Source organism: Euphorbia lathyris, chromosome 4, assembly GCF_963576675.1.
Source record: "Euphorbia lathyris chromosome 4, ddEupLath1.1, whole genome shotgun sequence".
Taxonomy (NCBI): Eukaryota; Viridiplantae; Streptophyta; class Magnoliopsida; order Malpighiales; family Euphorbiaceae; genus Euphorbia; species Euphorbia lathyris.
Genome location: NC_088913.1, coordinates 30,495,350 through 30,507,385, shown reverse-complemented (window position 1 = coordinate 30,507,385; position 12,036 = coordinate 30,495,350). Strand labels below are relative to the sequence as shown.

The 12,036-nt window shown below is 33.8% G+C and overlaps 1 protein-coding gene across 1 annotated transcript; it reads right to left on the bottom strand.

Annotated features, from left to right (window-relative positions):
- Positions 1 to 2,065: 2,065 nt before the first annotated feature.
- Positions 2,066 to 2,883, bottom strand: LOC136226524 (extracellular ribonuclease LE-like). The gene has a single exon (XM_066015055.1). The coding sequence runs from the start codon at positions 2,857 to 2,859 to the stop codon at positions 2,179 to 2,181; it is 681 nt and encodes a 226-aa protein (XP_065871127.1). The 5' UTR covers positions 2,860 to 2,883; the 3' UTR covers positions 2,066 to 2,178.
- Positions 2,884 to 12,036: the final 9,153 nt, after the last annotated feature.

Sequence of the window (12,036 nt, the reverse complement as noted above, 5' to 3'; positions counted from 1 at the left end):
CCAATTCTAATCTCGTTGTTTACCTACCTTTCACCTCCTGTTTGCCTTTTCATTTTAAAAGACAGAGTTCTAAGTGTTTGGTTAGACTTTTCCTGTTTGCCTTTTACAGTTGAAAAGTAGCATTAAGTGTTTGGTCGGTGACATTTTGTTTGCCTTTTACACTTGAAAAACAGTTTTTTAAAGCAGTTCTTTTGCAAAAGCAGAGAATCTCTGCTTTTTGAAAAAACAGCATTTTCCAACAGCAAATAGCAAACAACAACAGTAAACAGTAGGTAAAACAAACGGCCCCGCTACATACATTAAATACAATGAAAACCTTTAATTTCTGAAAATTAATAACTTGACCGAGATATTTCATAGTATTCATATAGGTAGCCTCCCTTTCATTAGCACTACCGAAGATTAGAGAATTATTTGTAGAGAATAGTGTGAAATCATCCTGATGCTAATTTTTTTAATGGAAATCACGTTTATTCTCTCGTGATAATTATTAGGGTAAATTTTAAATAAAACCCTTGTGGTTTTATTAATTTTCAGATAAAGGATCGTGGTTTATTTTTTGTCAAAACGAGGATTGAAGTTTTCAACTTTAGCAAAATAAGGACTTTTTCGATTGATACTATTAAAATCACCATTGACGACTTTGAAAATGACATATTTTAAGAACTACTAATATTATATGCAACTTTAATTCTTCAACGTTTTTATTTTGAGATTATTTAGATGATGTTTAGTAAAGAGAGAAAGTTAATGTTTAGAGAGAAAAAGTTCCAACAAAGATGATTTTCAAAAATCGAAAATATAGTTCCATAGAAAATATGACATTGAACAACTTTAATTCTTGAAAATTTTCATTTTCCAAGTGCGAAACCTCAATCCTCGTTTTGACAAAAAGTAAACTACAATCCTTTATCGGAAAATTAGTGAAACCACGTGGGTTTTATTTAGAATTTACCCTAATTATTATTGGAGTTTAGTAAAAGGGATAATTACTAATCTGACCCAATCAAGGACCCCAATTTACATATCTAACCCACCTTACCTCAAAGTTACCAAATTACACACTTTCACCCATGTTGGACAAAACTAACCTTAGTTCTATTTGATGAATCGATCGATCTTCTTCTTTTCTTCTTCTTCTTCTTCTTCCTCCTCCGCTTCATCCGCTTCTTGTTCTTGTTCTTCTTGTTCTTCTTCTTCGTTTCAACTTCTTCATCTTCTTCAATTTCTTATACCAATCGTTAGCGATTTTTGAGATTTTTGACATATTATGTTCAATTTCCCGTACAAATGGTATATTTTTTGCTTATACGCTTGCTTTTCTCGTTGGTTTTGCCTCTTTCTTCATCTTTAATGGTATCGTTTCAATTTCCTCTATTTTCCATAATTTTATTTTCATTTTCGTCCATTGTTGTCGCATTTGTGACGAAATTATCGCATTTCGTCGCAAATGCGATAAGAACTGTCGCATTTGTTACGAAATGCGATAAGAACTGTCGCATTTCGTCACAAATGTGACAAGAGTTGTCGCATTAACAAATGCGACAGTTCTTGTCGCATTTGTGACGAAATGTGATAATTTCGTCACAAATGCGACAGCAATGGAGGAAAATGGAAAAAATTATGGAAAAATAGAGGAAATTGAAACGATATCAGGGAAAACCAACGAGAAAAGCAATCGTATAAGCAAAAAATATACCATTTGTACGGGAAATTGAACATAATATGTCAAAAATCGCTAACCATTGGTATCAGAAATTGAAGAAGATGAACTGAAGAAGAAGTTGAAACAGAGAAGAAGAAGAAGAAGAACAAGAAGAAGAAGAAGAAGAAGAAGCGGATGAAGCGGAGGAGAAGGAGGAGGAGGAGGAAGAAGATTGATTCATCAAATAGAACTAAGGTTAGTTTTGTCCAAAATGGTAATTTAGTAACTTTGAGGCAAGGTGGGTTAGATATGTAAATTGGGTCCTTGATTGGGTCAAATTAGTAATTATCCCTTAGTAAAAAATTAAGGCTCCTTAACCTTACATGCGAATGTGTTTAACCCATGTACAAGAAGGCACAATAAATTTAAGTCTACTGACAAATATTTTTTAAATGTAAATGACTTTTACACTGATTAGAGTTTCAAAACTATGATTAATTTATTGAATAGAATAGAAAAAGAAAAATTGAAATCTAGAAAGTAGGGAACTGAATTTGGGAGCCACAACGTTTTCCAGAAGGATTAACAGGGCATTCTATAAGATTAGATCCAGAAGTATCAACACACAAATAAACCTGGTAAAGTTGGCTATTCCCTGAATCATCAGTATTGCATTCTATCCATGGATTGAATCCCAACCCTTGTTGAATAGCACTTTTAATACTGCTCAAGCTATATTTATCATCATTCGGCTCTATTCCAGCAGACTTAAGGAGTTGGAGGAGGTTAGACTGATTCTTCAATTGGAGAGCACTCTGAAAGTAGGCATGTTGATTAAGAACAGACTCGGAACAAGTACCATGTTTATCCCATTCATGAGTCCAGAAGCTCACTCCGTCAGCGCTAGGGCAGGCTAGCGTGGCCCAATTGGTTCGCATGCTGCTCATTAGGTCTTTAACCTGGTTTAGATCGAAGGGGTTGGTGGCGTCGCAATTGGAAGGGTAAGAGCCATCTTTGTAATTAGGCCAAAGACCATGGATTCCGAAATCTGGCTGTGGTTTTCCTGTGGTTGGATAGCAGCAACTTTGCTTTGAGTCACAGTATGATCCTGGCCATTGTTGAACTAAGTAGAAGAAATCGAATTCATCTGAACCATTAACCACCACCGCCACCACTGATATGAGCACCACCGTAATAACCTCCGTTAGTTTCATTTTTATTTGTAAATGGGATATGGTGTGATTGGTTGCAGGGGTATTTATAACCCCAATTTTGGAAGGTGTTTTAAATAGAATCTGGGACAGCATATGCTTACCAATCTCTATTAAATATTTAAGGGTAATTAATTTATTAGTTCCTATATTTTGATAAAACACACTATTTAATTTTTTGTATTTTCAAAAACACAGGGTAAGGTCCCTAATCTTTTTCTCAGTGAACTATTTAGTCCTTCCGCCTGTTTGTTAGATTTTTTTACCATTTATGACTTCGAAAATGACTAAATTACCCTTTACTATTTACCTTTAAACTTCAGAAGAGGAAATCCAATTTAGAAAAAGAAGTTATTTGTATGGAGAACATGAAAAAGAACCGACCCAATGCTTACGAATTTGAACGATTAAGAAGAAAATCAAGAAGAAGAACACTCAAAGTTGATTTCAAATTCATTAGAGTTTAAAGGAAATGAAAATAAAAGAAAAGAAGAACGCAAATCCAAATTGATTAACAAAATCTTTATGAGAGTCTAACGGCAGTGGCCTAAACAGTTCACTGAGAAAAACGTTAGGGACTAAACTGTTCACCGAGAAAAATATTAAGGACTTTATCATGTGTTTTTAAAAATACAGAGACTAAACAATGTGTTTTATCAAAATATATGGACTAATAAATTAATTACCCAATATTTAAATTTAAATTCATTGTTTCCTTGTGTAAACATTTCCTTATTATTATCATATATGTCGGCTATCCTTATTTTGTTGTATTTGTCATTAATCTGAATTAATTTACTACTTTAATCCTGAATTATTCTGTTGCCAAGATTAAGAATTAATCTTGTTTTGTATTGATGCATGTTCCTTGTTTATTTAAAAATAGTAATTTGAATGGAAATCCAAGTGTTTATACTAACTTATTTATTACTCATTATTACCATTATAAGAAAGGGATTTTAACATTACCAACGTCTTTTCATCTCACTATCCTTTGCGTGATCCTTTGGTTTAAAAGAAGGATTTATTGTTTATTAATATGAATTCTTCCTATTAACAATTCATTCCAAATTAGGAAATTGAAGTTTTGATAAAAGAAAAATAATATGGTCATCCTATATTAAATAAATAAGGGAAAAGAGGAATATGCCCTCATCTAAATTTATGGTAAAGCTACAAAATAAATTTCAAAAAGTTTTTTTTTATTCTAAAAAAACATATACATATATATAAAGAGAAAAACCGTTTGGTTTATCTGTTCATATTTGTTATTTGTTGTTGCATATATATATATGTAGTTAATTTTTATACTAAAAGGATTTATTTCAAAATTTTATTAAACACTATTTATATATTGTTTTGAATTTATATATAATTTATTTTAATTATAAATATTATCAACTTATAGTGAAAGGAGAGAGAATCATTTATAATGCAATAATAGTAATTAAATAAATCATTTTTTTATATATAGAAAAAAAGTTTGGCAACATTAAAGGTTGTCAAAAATTGACAACCTTTTTTTGGTACCCAACTATCACTCTAATAGTAGTTACCTTTTAAAAATTGTCAAATCTAATATCACATCAACGGACATCCTTTAATGCACCCTCCATTAAAGATGCTCTACTGGCATATATATTACTGAAATAATATAGTTGATGAACATGAGTAATTGATGATGACATGATTGAATCGCAAATAATGAGGAGTGTTGAGGGTGCAGGTCAACATAACATGATTTGGTTGCAGTTCAGTATGTTGTTTGTTTTCATAGTTTCACACTTCAATTTTAAATTAAATGAAAAGAAAGTCAGCTAGTCCACACTTTGTATATACCAAAATAATATGCACATGATTCATCTCTGCCTTTCTATATTCTTATATGTTATTGTATATAGGAATTTTCGCGTGCATCTTAATGAGCAAGCAAATTTGCTGATTCACCGTTAGATATAGGCTTATTAAAGGGATAAGGTGTCAAAATAGGCCTAAGGTTTTTTGAGAAGTACCAATTTAGGCTCAACGTTCAAAATAGCACCAATATAGGCTTAACGTTTACAACATAATATCAATTTATGATTAACGTTTACAATATAGCATCAATTTAGGCCTCACGTACAAAATAGCACCAATATAGGCTTAACGTTTACAAAATAATACGAATTTAAGCTTAACGTTTTACAAAATATATACAATTTAAACTAAACGTCATAATTAAATTAATCATATTATATTCTTTCCCTATTAACTTTATATGATATCTTTTTATTTAGTTCTATGTTCTTATTTATTATAATACAATTAATTACTATTCTTGCCCATTAAACTTTTATATTTGTTTTTCATAAATGATTCCATGACTACCAAATTTCATTGTTCATCTAATACATGCAAACTAAAAGTAATTAAATTTTCACAATATTTCGAACACTGACATGTATCAATATTATTTCACATGAGCCATGAAATTTAGGAGTCATGAAATGATTGATGAAAATCAAATGTAAGGTTTTAATGGACAGGAATACTAATTAATTATATTATAATAAATAAGAAAATAGAATTAAATAAAAAGATAACATATAAAGTTAATAGGAAAAGAATATAATATGGTAATTTAATTGTGACGTTTAGCTTAAATTGGATATATTTTGTAAACGTTAAGCTTAAATTCGTGTTATTTTGTAAACGTTAAGTCTATATTGATGCTATTTTGTACGTGAGGCCTAAATTGATGTTATATTGTACACGTTAAGCCTAAATTGATATTATATTGTAAATGTTAAGCCTATATTGATGCTATTTTAAACGTTGAGCCTAAATTGGTACTTTTTCAAAAACCTTAGGCCTATTTTAGTATCATATCCCCTTATTAAATATAATCCTCAGGATGCTTTAAATCTTCACCTTAGAATTCTAATAAGCCTAGTTCTAACGGCGAATAAACAAATTCTACATATTCATTAAGGTGCGTGTGATCAAGACTGATTGTATATATACGAAATGGAACACGAGGCAAAAAAGTTTCAAGCTGTCAATGCACAAAATTTCTCATGCTACTATATCTTAACTAATGAATTTTTATTCGAAAAAGAGATTTAAAAGGCTTTAATTGCTTTTTATTTTCTAATATTTAGTTTTACTAACTAGATATACTTGTAGAAGACCCGTGTTGCACGAGTTATATAACATTACTTATATTCAACTTCTTTTTATTAGAAAAAAAAAAGAAAAATATTTAAGAGAAACCTTCAATAAATGGAAATTAGATTTATTATAACGGATAATTTGAAATTAAAAAATGGCCTAATACACAAATAACCTCCTGAACTTGTCTAAATGTTGCAATTGCCCCTTCTAACTTTCAATTGTAACAACTTACCCCTTAAACTTGTCCAATTGTAAAACATAACCCCTCAAACTTGTTCAATTGTAAAACAGAACCCCACATTGCTGACACGGACTGCAATTGAAGAAACACGTGAAATACAAAAGCTGCAAACGCTCGTGGAATGTGATAATCAGATCTTTAGACCCAAAAAAAATCAGTATTTAAGTAACCAAATCCTTATTTCTTCAACTTCTTCTTCTTTTTGTTATTGCTATTCGTTTTTTTAATGATTTCTTGATTCAAAGTTTTGGGATATTATGTGGGTGAAAATGTGTTTATGTGGAGAAATAGCTCCATTGAAGATTTCATTGCGTGATACGAATTCGGGGAAACATTTTTATGGTTGGTTCAAGTACGGGGTAAAAAAAAATCTCAATTTTGGGTTATGTTTTACAATTGGACAAGTTTGAGGGGTTATATTTTACAATTGGACAAGTTTAAGAGGTAAGTTGTTACAATTAAAAATTGAGGGGGACAGTTGCAACATTTGAACAAGTTCAGGGGATTATTTGTATATTAGGCCTTAAAAAATCAATCTGTAATCTCATTCATTCCTTCTCAATCAATGTTAATATCATTTCAGTAAGTATGCAAGCTCTAAGAGAATGAAGTTAATCCTCTATCTTCTCTAGATTAAAAAATGCTTGTTAGTCTTATCGGATATACTCATTTTATTGAAAAAAACAAAGAAAAAATAAATAATAAATAATATTGCGGAATTATGTTAGTAATATAAAAAATATTAAACATTGTTTTTGTATAATATCCGTATAAAAATTGAATAAAACAAAGATTTGAGTTTTGTCTTCAACCCACCAGATTGTTAATGAGAAATTAAAAAAAAAAACGAAGCAACTTATGCAATATTTATTTTATGGGCTTTGAGCTTTTTCTAAAAAAAGAGTATAAAAGACATTTAGAGAAATTTAAAAAAAAATGGAGCAACTTATGCAATATTTATTTTACGGGCTTCGAGCTTTTTCTTAAAAAAAGTGTAAAAGACGTTTAGAGAAATTAAACAAAGAGAAGTAGAAACAATATTACTAGAATTAGCTGCAAGTTTTTGAGAGAGACCTTGCAACTCCTTGACTTGAATCAGCACTGTGTTCATCTTATCATGAATTGTGTGGCGGTCTCGTCCATGAATGTTCTTTGGAATGGGGAAAAGCTTATCGAGTTCAACACTTCCCAAGGTCTAAGACAGGGAGATCCCTTGTCCCTTTACTTGTCCGTCCTGTGTATGAAAAGGTTTGGGCATATGATTAAGGATCCAATTAGTGATATGCAATGGCTACCTATTCAGATTTTGTGCAGCGGCCCTACCCTACTTTCCCGAGATTCCTATATCATGAATTGAGATAAAGTGTTGATCGAAGTTTCTTATGAGATCTTCTGGTGGCATCATAGAATCTTAATTATGCCCAAGGTTGCTTTGATAGGTAATGTCTACCTATTCATATTTCGCGCAGCGAACCTACCCTCTCTCATACATTTTTTTGCTAATGATATTGTTCTTTTGGCAGAGGCCAATGTGGATCAGGCTTTGTTGATCTAAAGCATTCTTCGTGTGTTTGGCAATAAGCCCAAGCAGAAGATCTGTTTAGAGAAGTCCTGGGTATTGAAACATCTTTCCACATGATTTTGATTTGACAAAATTATTTAAGTTAACCCATGATTAAGGGACAATTAAATTTAAGTGCTTTGATTTAATTGTACTAATATGTTTGTTCAATGTTGAGTATAAATATAAATGTAAATGGAAATAAAAAGTAAGACAGGACGAAGTCAGCATGAGGAAACAGCACAAGCTGAGTGAAGTATAACTCAGCGTGACAGAAGATAAGTCATCTTCAGAACAGAAGCTTAAAGATCAAGCTAATCAACAAAGCTGAGTGGAACAGAACTCAGTATCAAAAGTAGAGAAGTCTTCCTAAAAATCATATGTTGCAGAACGAAGCTGACCATGGAAGCTGAGTGAAAGAGAACTCAGTATCGGAATTGGCAACAATCAAGGACAACGACTATCGAAGTCAAGCTGAGTAATCCTCAGGACAGCGCGGATGATCCGTTTTCTAGAAGACAAGATCCGACAACTGTCTGCACCAATAATAGAAACCTTGAGATTACGCAAAAGCCAATTTCGAGATGCATGGGTCAACTGTGTTGAAACACCTTTCCATAAGATTTTGATTTGACAAAATCATTTAAGTTTAATCCATGATTAAGAGATAATTAAATTTAAGTGCTTTGATTTAATTGTACTAATCTGTTTGTTCAATATTGAGTATAAACATATATGCAAAAAGAAATAAAAAATTAAGACATGACAAAGTCAACATAAGAAAACCGCACAATGAAGGATAAGCCATCTCAAGAACAACAGCTTAAGAATAAAGATAATCAAAGAAGCTGAGTGAAACGAAACTCAGCATGAAAGAAGTAAAGTCTGCTTCAGAACAAAGTCTTGTAGAACGAAGCTAACCTTGGAAGCTGAGTGAAAGAGGACTCAGCATAAGAATTGGCAGGCAAATAAAGACAGTAACTATCGAAGTAAAGCTGAGTGATCAACAGGACAGCATGAGTGATCCGTTAGCTAAAAGACAAATCCGACAACTGTCTGCACCAATAATAGAAACCTCGAAATTACGCAAAAGCCAATTTCGAGATGCATGGGTCAACTGTTCGCGGCTAAAAGACAAACTGTCACAAGAAGACAATGTTTGTAGGAAGAAGACAAGTCTGACGTCTGAAGAAATCAGAAGACAGGATTGGCCTGCACATCTGAAGTTGACCAGAAGCTTGTCCTCCAAAAGAGCCGTTTTGGACTCAACGGACAAATCAAATTCAAATGATTTGATCCTCAGATTACAACTATAAAAGGGACAAAGATATCACTTGGACATTTGCCGATTTACAGAAAATACAAGTGAGAAAGATACAAATTCAAAGCACTCAAAAATAAGAAAGAAATCTTACACCAACCTTCTATTCTTTGTGTAAATGCTAGATTGATTGTTTTGTAATCATCTAAAGTGTTCTTTATCTGAAAAAGGACAAGTGTGTTATCAATTGTATTATTGAGAGTATTGTGCTGAGTACTCGGTGTTAAGTACTCAGTGGTAGAGAAATCTAGGTGCTAGGTTGTAGCACTTAGTAGGATTTGAGTAGACGAATAGAGGAAGGTACTTTTGCATATTCAACTGCCTGTAAACGGATTGCGCTCTACCTTTAAAGAGCTCAGTATTGGATTCTAAAAGCCCGGAGGATTCTGGGGACTGGACGTAGGCAGAGAGGCCGAACCAGGATAAGTCGTACTGAGTTATTTCTCACTCTCTCAATATATATATATATATATATATATGTGTGTGCATGTGTTGTCTGTTAAATTTACTCAGCATATAAATCGGTTAAGTTGTCACTGAGTAAATTAGAGTGCTGAGTTGGAAGCTGACCACAAAAAGTGTCAATTCCCAACTCACAAGTAAAACAGCCTTAGTCAACATCTGACCAAAGCTGTCTTACACTAAGATCAGCCGTGCTGACCAAAAGCTGAGTTAATAAACTCACTAAAATTATTAAGTCAGCATAATTAAATTTGAAAAAGTTACATTAGTTCCTAACCCCCCCCCCCCTTAGAACTAATCACACGGGACCAACAAGTGGTATCAGAGCTTAAGCTCACTACTCAAAGATATAACTATCTTGAGCTGATCCCGATAAATGGCTGAGAACAGCACTCGTTTCCTTCCCGGGAACCAAACAACACAGATACTCCCTGAGGGATTATCGATTAGTCGGCCTCCCCTATTCTTTGGTTCAAATTATACTTTTTGGAAGAATAGGATGAAAAACTTTATTCAAGCCACAAACATGAGTGCATGGCTTGCAATTGTACAAGGCCCTTACGTGCCTTATAAAACTGTTGACGGTGAGAAAATTGTCAAGAGTGAAACTGAGTGGTCAGAAGATGACCTAAAAAATTACAAAATAATGCTTCGGCTATTAGCATGCTTCACTGTGCTCTAGATGCTGCAGAATACAATAAGATTTCAGGTTGCGAGTCAGCACAGGAGATTTGGAAAAAGCTTGAAGTAACCTACGAAGGAACAAGCAAGGTCAAGGAATCAAAGGTGAACCAACACATGAGATTGTACGAGCTGTTTGAAATGAACGACAATGAGGACATCTCTGGAATGAATGCTAGATTCACCAATATCATAAATGAGCTAAAGAGACTCGGCAAGAACTTCACTGAAGAAGAACAAGTGAAGAAAATCTTAAGAAGCTTACCCAAGAGTTGGCAAGCTAAGAAAACGACCGTAGAAGAAGCTCATGACCTAACTACATACAAGTATGACGAGCTGATCGGATCTCTGCTGACTCATGAGATCTCAATGAAAAACTTTGAAGCAAAAGAGAAAGAAAAGTCAGAAGATAAGAAACAAAAATCACTTGTAATGAAAGCTGACTCAATCGAAGCTGACTCATCAGACGATGAGGATATGGCCATGTTTGCACGGAAAATGAAGAAGCTGTTCAGAAAGAATGAAAAGAACAGCAAAAGTCCATTCAGAAGAAATGACAAGTACAAAGCTGAGTCCAGCGATAAATACAAGAAGGACAGCTCCAAACCTGTTACATGTTTTGAGTGCCACCAAACTAGGCATATCAAGTCAAGCTGTCCCAATCTTAAGAAAGAGAAGAAGGGAAACAAGAAAGCAATGGTAGCAACATGGAGTGATAGTGATGAGTCAACCTCATCTGAAGCTGATGCAAATGAAACAGCAAACATATGCTTCATGGTCGATGATGCTGACAACTCTCAATCTGAGCACGCTGACCTCTCGGATGAAACTGACCAGGAGGAACACAACAATGAGGTAACATCCTTACTTTTGCTTAGAAATGAAATGGTAAATGCCCTGAGTGACCTATATACACTAACCAGGAAGTGTAACAAGAAAATAAAGGCACTCAGCAGACGGTGTGACGAGATTGAAGAGGTCAAACTGAGTGACCTCCGATATCTTCTCCAAGACAATTCAACTTTGCATAGTAACATAGAAATCATGCATAAGTTTGTCACGGAGGTCCAATCGGATTCAAAGAAACTAAGAAATGACGTCACTACCATACAGAGTCAAATAAAAGGCTTAAATAAAAACAAATCCCATGCTGAGTACTCAAGTACTAGTCAGCATAAACAGTTCACTCAGTGTGACTGTTGCGGGAAAAAGGGGCACACAAGAGATGTGTGTTGGTATAACAAGCGGATTGTCCAATGTGACTTCTGCGGAAGAAAAGGACATACCACTAAGGTATGTTGGCATGCTCAGCATAACAATGCTGACCACACTCAGCATCACCCTCAAAGGGTAACTTATTGTGACTTTTGTGGTAAGCAAGGCCACACCATAAAAATATACCGTCACAAATTAAAATATGATTTTGCACCTGTTTATGCTAACAAACGAGGACCCAAAAAGAATTGGGTACCTAAAGATGAATAGTTCAAAATGCAGGTGAGCCTGAGGTGCGTGGAGAAGTCAAAGCTTTGGTATATTGACAGCGCATGCTCGAGGCACATGAATGGTGATGAAACTCAGTTCATCACACTTGAGCTTAAACGAGGTGATAATGTAAGCTTTGGAGATAATAAGAAGGGTAAGATAGTAGGGTCAGGAACTATCGGAGGTAACCCCACTATTGAGTCAGTCTCCTTAGTTAAAGGTCTCAAATATAACCTATTGAGCGTAGCTCAGCTTTGTGATAGCGGCAGGCAGGTT